The sequence below is a fragment of the Branchiostoma belcheri genome, unplaced genomic scaffold, assembly GCF_001625305.1.
Source record: "Branchiostoma belcheri isolate BF01 breed outbred unplaced genomic scaffold, Haploidv18h27 scaffold9, whole genome shotgun sequence".
NCBI classification, from domain to species: Eukaryota; Metazoa; Chordata; class Leptocardii; order Amphioxiformes; family Branchiostomatidae; genus Branchiostoma; species Branchiostoma belcheri.
In genome coordinates this window covers 344,338-359,631 of record NW_017804575.1, presented here as the reverse complement: position 1 = coordinate 359,631, position 15,294 = coordinate 344,338, and the positions used below count along the sequence as shown (strand labels likewise).

Sequence of the window (15,294 nt, the reverse complement as noted above, 5' to 3'; positions counted from 1 at the left end):
AAGCTGAAGGAGCGTGAATACTCAGTATTATTATATTTTACATGATTTATTTTCCAACATGTCCATTATCATCAATAACGCCACAACCCATTTCTTATATTTTGAACCAATTATCCTTCTACCTTTTCACTTCTTATTGAATAACACATTGTTGCTCACATGAAGAACCGTCTACCATTGGGCGCGAAATTATTATACAAGTATTCGAGTATATATTTCATTTTAGTCGTGAAACTATCAAGGATATAATAAGTAACTGACAAAAACGAAAAGAAAAATCATTTGTATCTTGAGTAAATATCGTGTTCCAAACCAAATGAAAATGTGATGGAAGGAAAAAGTAATCAAATTCGTCATCTTCACTCCTATTGTTTTAATGTTATCCACCCTCTGCAACATCAATGCACGGCCCTACAATGTGCTGTTACCACCATTCACCCCCACGAACCACCCCCACACAATCTGCAATCTCTCCTCTCAGGCAACTGACATAGATAACGCCGTAATGACGTCATGACGTAACGACGTCGCTCCCTCTGGGACGACTGTCTCGCCTTTATGCGGCTCCAATTGCTCTAAATGAGGCCGTCTTACCGTTAGGCTTGCCTGATAACCATCCCACGTACTAACGGGCCCGGCTGAGGGTGTTTACCGGCCATGTTCTGCTAAACGTTGGCCTCGGTTTTCAGACAGCCCTGTAATCTACTGCATGGCAGTTGTAATAAAAAGAAAACAAAAAGAAGCTGCTATTACCGTAACTAGAACTTTGTTCTGTAACGTTAACAATAGTAATCTGCAAGTGCTAAGCAGATGTTAGGGGCAAATTCGTTACGTTTCCTAGCTTCCCATTTCTGTCATAAACAGCATCCCGACATCTGTCTGGAGGTTAACCCATTTTTTCCAGGCTTTGAACAAAGCATTCAAACCTTGGAAAAATGAGCACAATTTTGCCAAAAAAAAAGTTCAATTTTTTTTCAAAAGCACTTGTTTCATGATCGATTTCCAAGCAGATGCTGGGATGGTTTTTTGACTGAACCGTCTTTCTGAACATCTAACTATGCAGTTTCAAATGAAATTGTCGTGTCATCAAGTATGGCTTAGCTGTCAGCAAACAAAATCCTTCCTCAATCACGTTTGTCAGTTGCTTTCTAAATTCATACCCTTGCAGCCACAGGCTGTGGTACCTTCCCTTGTCTCTAGGGGGCATTTCAGTACACACCCGGGTTAGCTTGTGTTGTTGGACTTAAATACAACAAAAATACACACATAACACACAAGTAAACGGATTGTAAATTATATATAATTAATTCCTGAGAAGATCTACCTGGTATGCTGTATAATGTATTGTGAAACAAGAGACTGTTTCCACCAAATGCATTGATTTGCAGTTCCAACTGCTACATCCTGGACTAAAAAAAGACATGAAAGCTTACGAGATTCAGTTTTGTGCAGGCAAGTTCCCCAGTCTCAAAACTGAGTGCTTTCCGCACACCAAACCTTACTTTCAAAATCTGACTTCCCAAATCTCACTCATTATGCATACATAATACAGGTATGTAGTAAAAAAGGTAAACATGAACAAATGTAGTTTGGTCCAACATTTCAGCACAGAAAAAAAATGCACGTATGCCTGTTGTAAAACCTGTGCTGGGCTAACACATTGGGACACACTTTATCTGCAATGGTGAGGTTTTAATAGAAATAAAATAAGTGTATACTGTAGTCTCTTCCTAAGAATAACTGATATTCTACACTGTACTTCAGCTTGAAGAGCAGACCCTAAGTAATAAGTAGTAAAAAGGCTAGCACATTGCAAGGAAGTTAGTAAGTGGGTAAAAAATACTAATAAATATGCCTATAATACATAAAGAAAATTAACATAAGTCACAAAAGTTTCTTATGTACTACATAGGGATGTCAACAGTGAGCAAGTTAATATTCCCTACACAAATGGTATGTATGATAAACCAAGGTACATGTATAAAGGTAGGGCTATCAATCTAAACTTCTAAAAAATTCCAAAAATGTTAGAGGAAGCAACATGCAAGCTTCTAGGTGTGCACAATTGAATGGATGCAGTTCCGATCACAAGTATCTGTACTTCTTGATACAAAGGGGCTGAGAATTGGCTACAAAGACATGTCCGTCCTCTGTCACAGCCACCCCACAAGATTCTCGACGTATGTGATATGTAATATCACTACTGAAGGTAGCCACCCAGGTGCCATCTGAGCGGTACACTTGAATCCCCTGTCTATCACAATGATTAAAGTTTACCAGAACTATGTTTCCTTTGCTGTCAGCTGAAACCCTCATAGGTCTACACATGTCCTGAGGTTCCTGACCCTCCTGACCAAATTGGTATTGGAAGTTTAGATCCTTGTCAAACACCTGAACCCGAAAGTTTTTCATATCTGACACAATGATGTTGTCATTTCTGTCAACACAGACAGAGGCTGGCGTATCAAACTCCCCCTCTGCACTCCCCTTCCCTCCTAACTGTTTTACCAGGGTTCCATTGGCTTCAAATAGGAAAATACAATGTTTGCCACTATCTGTTACAACAATCCTCCCATCCTTCAGTACTGCCAGGCCTCCGGGATGTGTGCAGTATTCCCTTGTGGAAAATTTGTGCAGCTCTTCCCCTGATTGGGAATATTTCACAACATCTGTTACGGTGTTCACTACTATGGTGCCGTCAGTATGAACTGAAAGTGACCAAGGCGCTGATGGCGTCCCAAAAGAGTGACAGAAGTTACCACTCAGATCAAACACCTGAATATTTCTGACTAACTCATCAGCCACATAGAGCCTGTTCCCACTGACAGCTATATCTAATGGCATATAAAACCGTTCCTGTCCAAAGTTCAGTACAGGGTCATTACTACCCACATGTACACTCAGAGTGGGACACAGTCTCCCCCCTCCTCCCATTGTCACCCCCACCTCATGCTTCCCCACTGTTTTCGGCCTCCAGACTGCTTGAAAAGCCCCCTCATTCGTTCTAGAGGCATCCAACTGAGCATGCTGCCCCTGAGGGGAGGTGACAGTGATAAGTGGGTTGGTTTCCAAAGCTTGACCTTCATTGGGTATAAAGATGATTGTAGTTGGGAGACTTGCTACTGGGGGATCAGTGATAACTAGGGGCTTGCAAGTCAGGGACAGCTCACAGTTAATATTGACTGTAGGAAGAAATGATATGTGATTTTTCAGACTTTGATGCTGAATCTGACTTGAAGAAAGAGCATCTAGCCTGTCTCCTAGCTGCTTCCGGAGTGTGATGATTTCTACATCGTTACCTCTAGAGAGAAAATCTGTACAGAATTTACGGTCTTCTTCAGTTGATTGTAACCTCTCTTCCAACTCTTTCTCTTCCTTCACGAGAGGCTCCTTCTGTGTCTCTTCCATCTTGACAAGTTTCTCTGTAACTTCCTGCTCTTCCTTATCTAGCTTGGCTCTGAGCTCTGAAAAATGTTCCTGGATTTCTTTTTTTACGATTTGACAGTTTGTCGAGATGATTGTGAGCTCGTTGCCAACAACTGCTTTAGTCTTCTTCAATGCATCAGCTGAATCCTGGCTCTTCCCAACTAAGGTCTGTAGTTCATCAACGTACTTCTGTGCCACCAAACCAACCTCCTGTGGATCGTGGTTCGGTCCTGGCTGGTGGTCAGCAGTGACGCAGTCTTGGCACATCAGTTTGGCGCAGGGTTGGCAGTAAAAGGTCCTGCGTTGGTCTGTGTGTTGAGGGCAGTACTGGGTCTGGTTGACCCTTAACATGCTGCTGGGGTCATTCAGCTCATTCCAAGCAATAATGTAATGGTCCTTCAGGGCTGGACAGTTTCCATGTCCGGTAAGACAGTTTCCACATAAGAGAAGTTTGCAGTCCCCACATGTCCCCTCTATACTGGCATACGACTCGCACATTCCACAGGAGGCACGGGGTCTCTTAATACTGGAGTTATGTACGGCCCTGAAGTCCAGCAAGTTGTTGATGTAGAAACTGGAGGGAAAACTGCTGACATCAGGTCCCCGTAGCTTCACCTGCTGACGACAGGTAGGGCAAGTGAACCGTCTCTGTCCCTTCCTCCACAGCTCCAGACAGTTGGCACAGAAGGTGTGATGACAGGGCAGGGTACGAGGGTTGTCATAGACTCCCTTGCAGATGGAGCAAGTAAGGAGCTTATTGTCAAACTCCTCTAACAAGTTTGCTGCAGCCATCTAGAAAGAAGAAACTTTTGTCAAACTTCACAATTTTCGTGATGATATGAATCTCTTTAATGCCTGTATAACATTCCACAATCAATGTTTCAGTCTTGTGGTTTCTTAACACTTGTGCTAAGAATCAAGTTAGTAATAGTAATTTCAAATAACTTTGGTTGAGTCTAGTAGTAGCAACAGACGCAGTATTATGTTGTCAATCTGCATTGTGTACTTTTAGGGTTACAGACTTGTTCAGCAGTTAATGTAGACTCTCCAATAGTACAAATTGAAGTGAACTCTGGTGTTACTCAACACACTTCTCATAGGACTGAAATCACTTCCAACTCAACTCTTTACTTTGCCCCTGTCTTTATATTATAAGCTAATTACTAGTATTTGTGTTTGGTTCTTTGATCTTGATTGCCAGACCATGTGGCACCTAACAGGAAGGTGCAAACTGAAGTCGCCTAGCCAGGCCTTTGTATTGCATATCCGTACTAGCAGACAGGCATTTGGTCACTGTAGGTACAAGGTGTAAAGAGACCAGAACAGTATACATAAACACATACCAAGTATAAACCACAAAACGTTACAACAAATTATCCCTCCCTGACGAAATGTATCGCTGATCTCAGAATTTGAAATCAGACATGGAAGAGGGATGATTATGACAGACATGGCTGTACTGAAAAGTTCTGACAGTATATTTATCTTGAAATCAGGTGTTGTTGTTGTTGTCTCTATTCAACATCTCTTTTCCTGCTAGACATGGACTCTTGGTGCCCAATCAGATGTCGGAATGCCCACCCAAAGCCTGGGTGCCATCCTCCTTTGTTTCTATGGAGGATGTCATAGCCTAGTTACGTTACCAGACCTATTTTAGCTCCAGTATTTCCACATTTGCGGAGAGGATATAGACTCAGGAGCTAAAATAGGTCTGGTAACCAGGCTAAGGATGTCACCCAGGCTACCCTCCCCCAACATCTGCTTGAAAATTAGGGCCACCACCCTGAGATGAGATACATAAATTTTGTGTGCACAGATGTTTTCAGTCTTACTCAGGGAAAAAAACAAGGTTCCCGCAAAAAATGGTTCACACAACGGTCAAGAAACGGGGATATTTTTACCAATTATCTACTTTTATCAACTCTCTCACATGTTTCATTCTGTAAAGTTAAAGAGAACTTTGCACATCCTTATAAATTCATGAGAGCCACAGACGCTAGCCGGCCCACATGTGCCAACGGCTTCCATTCACACAAAAAAATTGAAATTTAACAATTACTCCAAAAATTTGTCTGACTTTCTGACCAAGATAGACTTTCCCAACATCATTGTACGTCCGGAAAGAGGCATGAATTCTCAAAATTGAAGGAAAATGGTAGATAAAATCACCTCGAATCACGAGAACTTCGTCTTCCCTCAGGCTGCAGACGACTCCCGAGCTGTCAACAAAAAAGCCCGCGAAAGTTAGTGGCCTATTGCGCATGACCAGAGCATGACGTATACTGGAGTGTGATCTCCAAGCAGATGTTGGGATGGAATACTAGTATCGTAACGTTTCCTGACCGGCGCAGGCTTCTTCGATCGAGAACACCAGGAACTTGAGAAAGCACTACATATATATGAAAAATTCTTAACGCTATGGAGACAGATCCTCATTTTTTAAACAAACTAGTACTATTTTGCTGCAACTATCACCTCTATCACCGCTTTGCCCTCTTCACGGTTTTAGAGTAGCCTCCTTCGCAGTCTTGTTGGGAGTCGGCGTTATTTTTTCGCAAGAAACCTTCTCTCCGTGGCAACAACTCCCTCGGCAGCAAATCGTCCCTCGCGGCCGCATATTACTCGCGTCGCTCAGAGAAAAAATAACGCCGACGCCTAACAAGACTGCGAAGGAGGCTAGTTTTAGAGGGAGAAGATAATTTTTATTTGCATATGCGTGTTTATAAACAATGGAAAAAATACAACAAAAATACGTTTGAAACAAGTCGAGATCAGACGTTACTTCTGCTTGGAGATTTTACATTTAAGAGGTTCCTTGCGTTATTTATTTATTTATCTATAAGTACATAACTATATAAACCATATAACTATAAAACTATAAAAGTAATAATGAAATATATGTAATGTTATAAATCTACTCATTACTGTACAATTGCCTGCATGACCTTTTTCAACGATTTTGATTCACCGTTAACCGTTGCCGGCCTGCGTTAAGCGTTATCAGTATATTCATCATAAGCGTTATTGATCGTTTTAATTCTTGGTAGTCCTACAAATTCTACGTAGAACGTTATTTGTCATCCTAAATTCAGCGTTAAGCGTTAATGAATAACTCTTCGTTTACGCCTATTATATAGGCTAAACCCGGAATGCGAAGGCTTCGTGTCAGATAGCCCCCTTGGTAAAAATGCAAGGGCGAACGTTATTGATATTCCTAGTGCAAGGTAGGGTGGCTATGAACTTGTTCAAATGGTGTGTGTATGTGATGTGCAAGGAGCTTTCATCGATGAAAGCTCCTTGGTGTGTGTAAGCGTTACCGACCGTCCTGAATTTACCGTTAACCGTTGCCAGTACCCCCATGCAGACCCTCCTTTATGAACCCGTGGTCAGACCCGTGGTCAAGTTCCAAAGTAACACTGGTTGAAAGCAGGTGTGCAAGTTATCATTGTGGGCTTATGTTTTCTTGTTTGTGGCGTTTTGTTAGATAGTTAGACATCCAAAACGCAGAAAATAGACGCGAAAGAAAAGCACGATCCTTGATACTGAAAAACGTTGTTGTAAACAAAACATACTCTCCAGGCAGAGGTTTGGGTTTTGCCTTTTGGCTTATTTTTGGCGTTTTTAGGCTTTTTTTTACCAGGCTTTCCTTTTTGCGGTGGTATCTATAAAGAAAGATACAAGCGCAAAAAAGAAAGTCCATTACAAAGCCTAAAAAAAGCCTACAAGGGTTGAAGCCATAACTCAAACCTCTAGTCTGGTGCCCAGCCTTGTTAGCTTTAGTCCGCTCCCCAAGATCCAACAATGTAATGTTGGCGGGGAGTGGATTTGATCCGTGGGGAGCGGACTAAAGCTATCAAACAAGGCTGGACACTAGGCTACCAAACCTCTGCTTGGACCAGAAAAACAGGCCATTGAATACTGTAAACACACCGCGGAATGACGTCAATGACACCGTGACCATATATGGGTAGCTCCGCCTAACTCCGTTATGGAGTCGTCCATTTTAACAAACTAGGGAAAGCGAAGTAGTTGTAAAGCTTCAAATACACACAAGAACAACTAAGAAAGATTTACGTAACTTTAAACGAGTAAACAACAGATTTTTAATTTTAAAGATATAATGAAATGCGATTCAAATGCTACAAAACCGTAAACAAGTTTTCATTCTCATACCAAACACCCCTATGAAGAAAGAAATTGTAATCTACCTGGCAGCAGGGACTGGATCATTTCTCAGAAGTCGGAGCCAGAGTAACCACTGAACAGGAAGGAAAGAAAACAGCGAAAAACCGAAGATATGACTCCGTTCAAACAGAGAAAACACGGGTGAGTTATTCATTTCCATACCAATGTGTGAATCGTGTATGATTTTGATGGATTAGTTGTGTGGACGACTCGGTCACGACTCAATCTCAGGTCGACTCGTGGATAAGGAGGAAGTGAACACTTGGGAAAAATGCTTTCTCTGCGAGCTTATGCCGGATTTTTAGCGTGTTACGTACGGTACCCCACGGGTGTCGTTCTTTAAAACATCGCGGTATCTAGAGGAAGTCATAACCAAAGGGATAATCCGATTGACAGTAGAAATATGTCGCCAGAAATGGTGTTAGCGTTGTACAGTGTATGTGTGTGTGTGTGGGGGGGGGGCATCTACGAAGTTCTGACGAACACAGTAACATGATTTACAATTTGTAGGTGTTTTTACTTGTATAACTTTACTTTCTTTTGTACATCTAGAGTCGTTGAGTATGTTTATAGGGTGGTAAAATATGTGCAGTGGTTGTAGGTGCCTGTAGAGACCCCCACCCACCCGTTGGTCCATATTTTTTCTGTATAAATTATGATGAATTTTTCCTATATAAATTATTATAAATTTTCACCCATTCCAGTCTCAGTTTTGTCCTTGCCTGGGTTGCCTCTAATGTTTGTATAATTTGAATATTTACTTTGTTACCTAGCCGTGGTATTTATTTATAGTATCCCGCTTTTGGTGTATGCTGAACATAAGCCAGTTCTTCTTCTTCTTTTCATATAAAATTTATAACTTAATAATCATAACTTATAATTTATATACAACTGTGACAGAATTTTCAGTAAAATGAAAACATTCAGAAAGAAGGAGGCTCCAAGGAAAGCTGCCCATTGGATTATATCATAGTTCCAATCCCTACGGCGCCCATGCCGTCTTCTGCGCCATGCCCGGCACTGCAAATACGCGCGAGAGAGGAAGAAAATCATCATTTGTCGCATGAAAAACAATAACAGCGCTTCACACACCGACACCTACAGATTTTCTTTTTTTCCCGTACCATCCCACAGTGGAACTCCTTATCTGGCCCGGTAGTTATGGCTCCCAATGTTGAGCCTGCCCGCCTTAGCCTTGACCTCCTCTCCCCCCCCCTTAACGGCACCCCTTGCAGGTGTCTGGGGGTAACCTAGATGAAGATGTTAGAAAAGGTCGCGGCAGGTCAGGGTTCACCACATGTGACGCGACGCAACGCAACGCAGACCGCCACAGCTGCGTTGCGAAGCGGGAGTCGCAGTCCCTGTATGTAAGCGGGAAAGTGTCGTAGGCGATTTGGCACGCGCGTCCGACACATTTATTTTGCCCTGTGTAAACCGGGTCTAAGTCGGAAATCATTTTGACAGGTATCAATATAACATTGTTGCAACTTCTGCGGGTGGAATGGTCTGAGTCAGGAAACCGTAAAGTGATTTAATCAGGCAGGCAGACTTAACCATTGTTCTCCTGCCAAGTTTGGCGGCACTCGGCCAAGCAGAGATATGTATCAACCTTGCTGGAATGAGAGGATATGAAAACACAATTGTACAAGTCCTTTTCCCAGTGCTGTAAATAGAGAAAACACAAAGGCTTGGTATGTATACCATAACACACTCAAGTCACCAAGGGACAAAAGTGAGACAGGCAGCATACACCTGAACCAAGTGAAACCTAGCATTTAGATGCAATGTCTGGCAAAATAATAGAGATAGAGCAAGGATAACAACATAGTTAGCATATTCAGACAGCAATTTGGTTCAGCAGTCGTAACGTTTTGCAGCAAACTTTACTATAGTCAGATTACACATACATTTTATTTATTTCAAATGCAGACAACACATACATGTATAGGAGGTGTGGAGGGGGATGCGAGACTGTAGCCAGGGTCTACATACGTGTACAGTGACCGTGTAGCTCCACGGGACCAGGGCCAAGATGCCCCCGAGGAAATTTTATCACATACACCCCTCAGTTACTAACATTGCTCAGGTTGAATCAAAGAAAGTTTGAACTGCTGTTGTAATGGCGGTGCTAAAATAAGTAATATAGTAATAGGCACCAAGTGTCCATAGGTGACAATTCTCCATGAAGTTTCATATTTTGCAGATTGGGAACATATATAATTTTATGTATAGTGTATGTAAACAGTGTTAGCTGGTATCGTGACAATGGCTAAATCCTAGTCTCTACCAGACTAACTACACTGGCTCTATGTAGGAGAATATTTGCCAGGGGAGTTTGGCCACATAATATAGTTGGACTAGAGGAAACTACCTTCCCGCAGCCTGACTCCCTTGACCAATTTACTGGTGGAGGCTAGCTAGCCCTGGAACACTTGTGGCGGCCGCCCACCCCAAAGGTTGCTGGGGTGGGGATTATAAATCCCTGGGCTGAGTTTGTGTAAACACAGGATGTATTATCATGTATAAGATCAACAACAGGACAATCTAAACAGATGAACAAAGTCATCTTTCATAACAATATCTTTTACTTACTACATAATTATTATTTCTTTGATAAGGTATCGTAGTAGGTGCAAACTGTAAGTCATAATCCCATTCCCAACAGATCTACTAGCAAACAAATTCACAAAAAACACATAATATCTGCTCATAGCACCTACCACACAACAAATGGCCGATTCCACAGGATTATGAAAATAGGGGTGTTTCTGAAATATGCATTTACTGAAATATGAAAACTTCTACATTGAAAAAAGGAAACGTGCATCAACACGGACATAACGGCAGACCACATGCCTAATTACATAGAAATACACTGAAGAGAACCATGACTGTTATATTCCCCACTACAGGAAAGGAAACAGTTGTTTCTAATTAACGAGCAAACCACACCTCTGCATGAAGGTTATCGGGACTGTCATGTTATCGGGGAGTTTAAACTTTAAAGCTGTTGTCATGCTGGTAGGGATTGCTATCCAGGGAAACCATACAGAAACCATAATCTTCAGATGGTCAAATGATACTCGTATCTAACATTATTTAGAGATATGTCTGCATTTACTGTAATGCATTAATATGTGGGTGGAGAATTTTGCATGATTACTCCTGGGTATTGGAGTACTTATAGTATTTTGGGTGGCTTACAGTTACTGAGAAGTTTGTACGTTTCCTGTCCCAGTCCAGATGACATCATAATGCCCTCCACAGTTGCTAATTTAGTTAGTGCATTTACAACCCTGAAAACCCTCAGAAAATACTTCAGAAGTTCCCAGAAGTCTGAAATGTCCAAGTCCATTCTTCTTGGTAATGGATTCCATCACCAAAATCCATCATAGTTCTCTGTAGGCTGTTAGGGGACCCCTTATGTACTCTCCAAGCAGAGGTTTGGGTTTTGGGGGTATTTTTAGCGTGTTTTTAGGCTTTTTTATCGGGGTTTCTCTTTTGCACTGAATTTTTTTTTCCACCAAACAAATTCAGTGCAAAAGAGAAACCCCGATAAAAAAGCCTAAAAACACGCTAAAAATACCCCCAAAACCCAAACCTCTGCTTGGAGAGTACCCCTTATGCAGTGATTACCTGGTATCATTTGGACACCCAATGCTGTTATTTAGCCCAACCCACGGCACGTATACACTGTGATTGTCTTTCAGCATAGGGGTGTTTCTTTTGGGGGAGAACCATGTGACTCTTCACAAGTCTTTGATAAAATTAAGATTTGACTTTGAAATATGCGTCAACACTATAACAGAACTTCCGAAAATTTGTCACTCAACTGTAAAAGCAGACATTTGCTTGGAAGCATATTCTAGCTCCCTCCTAGTTCCAAAATAGACTTTTTGTCAACTTTTACTGCATGAAAAAGGCACACATCTGGAGTTTCCATGCATGCACGCAAATTTCCACACCACATGCACGCAAATTTCCACCATAGGACACAAAATTTGGTCCGTTTCCAATGATTTCCACAGGTTCCCCACAGTGGACATGTGGCGTGTGCACTTTGAAAATCAGTGGAAACCCATGTGGCACGTGTACACACATATAAATCAGGATGGAAATCTGGCTTTTTATGCATTGCTTTTCCTTGCAGAGCAATTTCTTGCAATTGCATCCTCTTCTTGGAAGTGAAATCCTACGTGTATACTGCGCACTAGTCTGTATAATGCAAACTCTGCCGTCCACGGCTTTACTGGCCCCTCCCCATAGGGGGGCCGGCTGGATGTTGGGCGGCCGGCAAAAGTGATTTAATCAGGCTAACTGCGCACGTGCCGAGACAACTCGCTGGCCCCTTTCCAATAATAGACAGCTTTAGTAAGCGAGGGTACGTACACGTATATACAAATAACCAAAGTTGGATTTGTGTGACTTTTTGGCCTTGCCAGTAAGTCACACATCCAGCTGGATTTCTTCCAAGTACTTTGCAAAAAGGTCAGTCACGATTTTCTGACTGCCTGCACATTTGGAGATTATGGTAGGCCATAAGAGCTTTGATTCCAAGTTAATGGCAGTCATAAACTAAAGTGCATGTATGGCTGAACTTACAAGAACACTTGAAGGTTTGTGAAGCTACGTGCTTTTTTTTTCATGTGGCAAAAAAAGGAAAAAGAAGGAAGTGATCTCAACCCAGTTTTAGCTCAATGAAGAGCTACATTTGTAATCCCCCACTAGTCATGACATAAAAGACAGACACTGTAATGAGTATATTATAGTATTTACAGGTTCATTGTACCGGGGAAATTTTCCTTGCTCGTTTTGACAAGCACAATGAACAGTGGACCCCCCAGATTGGTTAATCTCCAAGCAGAATGATCTTTTAGTGGCTACAAAAGACCAGGTAGTATTCATTAGGCTGACAGTATTTCATTGGCCACCCATGGCTTAAGGACACTCCTCTGCCAATGAATACTGTGTTGCCACCATATGATCTACTTTGAGGATAGGGTTGGTATGAATAATGACATTGACGCACAACAGAATCAAAGTTTGAACAACTCCTCCTTGATTTTGTGAGTAATGCATGGGCATCATGTGGTTGTGGATAATACCATTGGATACTGCCTTGCCACCATATAATCTGCTTGGAGATTAGGATTGGTATGAATAATGACATTGACGCATAACAGAATCAATGTTTGAACAACTCCTCCTTGATTTTGTGAGGAATGGGCATCATGTGGTAGCCTTGGAGTTGTGCCAGAGTGGAGTTGCCATGGCGATACGATCCCCACGGTAACTGTTAAAATGTTTTCATTTGTCATCTGGACAAGGTTTCTCCTTTTTCCCACTCAGCAGCTAATGGTGTTTTCTTAGAACACCCCCAGAGTTGTTAGCCTGGTACTACCATTTCCCATGGCTGGCTCAGAGCTTGTTTTACTGGCCCCAGGGGTTTCTTTCTGACAGTCCAGCGGCCCTTTCTGATTCAACTAACTGAAGCTTTAACCACATCAAAATTTCCCAGTGTGCAGAACTGGGAAATGGTAACTCTCTTAATGCTTTATATTAATATGCCGGGCAGCTCTCAATGGTAATTGGGTACCAGGCTACACTACACAGTATCATTAGAAAACCCAGTGTTGGTCTATCCTCATGAAGGATAGGAAGTCTCTTGCAGGGGTCTGATGCAGCATGCTGAGCTGCAAGTATCTTGAGTGGCCACCATTCAACATACACAGTAGTATTTCTTCTACTTCTTCTCTGCTTGTATTGCAGTTTGTATCGAATTGTAATTTGTATCGTATTGTTTGGGTCTGCTTTTCTGAAAGCAAGGGTCTAGATCTTGAAGTTGCTAGTAAATAAGCGTACATTTCTGAGCTAAGGAGCCTGGATCTAGAGCTACCTGGTAAGTACCTGCCCTTTTCTGCTTACCCAGGTGACCTTTCTTTCGCTAAGCCAGGATACTGGACGGTAATAACATTGCAATTTGTGTTATGCACCATATTTGTATTTTGTACTTCCAACTATTGTTGTTGTTGCCAAGGACTGACTACTAGGGAAAGCTTTTAATTTAACAATTTTGAACTGAAGTGTAAGGGTTTGGAACGGCTGTCTTTTCTTTCTAAGCCAGGAGATGTTAACGTTGACAGTACTAGTTATTATTGTCATCTATTGTACGTTCATTGTGTGTAGGGAATCCCTTGTATTGTGGCCAGGGACTGAACGTGAAAAGCTGGTGCTAGTACCAGTATCTAAAGCCGCCTTAAGTATATTTACCTAAAGTCACCATTTTTCAATGTTGAGGTCTGACTTAGGTTGGATTTTGGAGAGTTATTGTTATATATCCAGGGCTTGGTGCATATATACATGTACCTTAGTGCAGGTGGAATTAGAGATGTGCAGGTATCTATTTCTGATGTCTCCTGTACCTAACCTGCACTTGTCCATGAATGTATTTATACATACATGTACAGCTGTGGGTGTGGATTTTTATTTGTTGCATTTACTGTTACCACCTGTGAATAATGGTAATGGTTTCAGAACAGTCTTCCGTATCATCCATACTTCTCAAAACCTGAGTGGTGCAGGTAGAATTTGTCGGGTAATTTTCAATGTAACCTGCACCAGTGCAGGTTCGCAGGAAAAAAGTGTTTCAAGCCCAAATACCAATCCTCCCAGCATAGTCCCTCACGATTTGTGCCCTTCTTGCTCCTTTTTCCTAGAAAACTTTGACTAGTTTGAGTTTGATAAGGAGTCTTTTGTGGGCTTGAACCACCCATTTTTCCTAGAAAACTTTGAAACTTTAACTAGTTTGAGTTTGATGACTAAGGAGTCTTTTGTGGGCTTGAACCACCCCGTAACGCCCCCCAGGATTGTCCTAACAATGGGTTTCCTGGTAAATGTACTTGTACAACTGATAACATCGGTGTGCTCTGACACCCTTAAGAATAGATGAACATTCCTGGGAGTAAATTGCCAAGTCGGTGCTTATGAAAAAAAAGCAAGAAAGCATAAACAAACTAGAGTTCGACAATCTCATACCTCCATGACATGTTTAGTGCTTTCGTAAAGCTTATGCATAGTGATGATCACATAAATGGCTTACATTTACAATCCTGCTCATTAGCAAAATTTTTATACAAATTATTCACATAGCCCCTACCTAGTAACATACAACACACTGGTGAAATCCTTACCATTTAACATGGGCAACGTATGATATTGTTGGTTATATGCAAGTACTAGTATGACCTCTGACATACCTTTGCCAACTCATGTTTGCCATCCAAGCTGACGAATTATACATTTTTAAACTGCCAATATGCAAATTATAAGAGCCCATTTGCATATATTATATAATTTGATCATATTCTCCGCCCAATGACAGGGTTATCTTAAGAAATAAGGCTATTCTAGCGATTCCTCATAAATTATGCAAATGAGGTCCTGATTTGAATAAATTATGTTTAGTGATGTTCGCCTTAATTGAACTTCCAAGTATGGCAAGTATTAAATTCACAGCAGTTACCACCATAAAATTGTATCAATTTGCCATTAATTATGCAAATTAGGTCTTCATTTTACATAATCAATATCTACCAATGATCTTGTTGTTCTCAATTACATATGTCTAAAGTGTTTCATAGCCCTAATATGGAATACAGCAGATTTATAGAATTTCCTCATTAA

The 15,294-nt window shown here is 41.5% G+C and overlaps 2 protein-coding genes across 8 annotated transcripts in view; one reads left to right on the top strand and one right to left on the bottom strand.

Moving 5' to 3' along the window:
• Window positions 1–1,070: 1,070 nt before the first annotated feature.
• On the bottom strand, window positions 1,071–5,674 carry LOC109487792 (tripartite motif-containing protein 3-like). Its single transcript, XM_019791860.1, has 2 exons — window positions 5,596–5,674; window positions 1,071–4,218 (listed from the first exon to the last, which is right to left on the bottom strand). The coding sequence occupies exon 2, from the start codon at window positions 4,216–4,218 to the stop codon at window positions 2,086–2,088; it is 2,133 nt and encodes a 710-aa protein (XP_019647419.1). The 5' UTR covers window positions 5,596–5,674; the 3' UTR covers window positions 1,071–2,085.
• Window positions 5,675–7,640: 1,966 nt separating this feature from the next.
• LOC109487790 (Down syndrome cell adhesion molecule-like protein 1 homolog) overlaps window positions 7,641–15,294 on the top strand; it is a 38,940-nt gene continuing 31,286 nt past the window's right edge. For all 7 annotated transcript variants that reach the window (XM_019791857.1, XM_019791853.1, XM_019791855.1 and 4 more), the window contains exon 1: window positions 7,641–7,752. The gene's annotated coding sequence lies outside the window, so the exon portion shown is untranslated. The remainder of the gene's footprint in view (window positions 7,753–15,294) is intronic.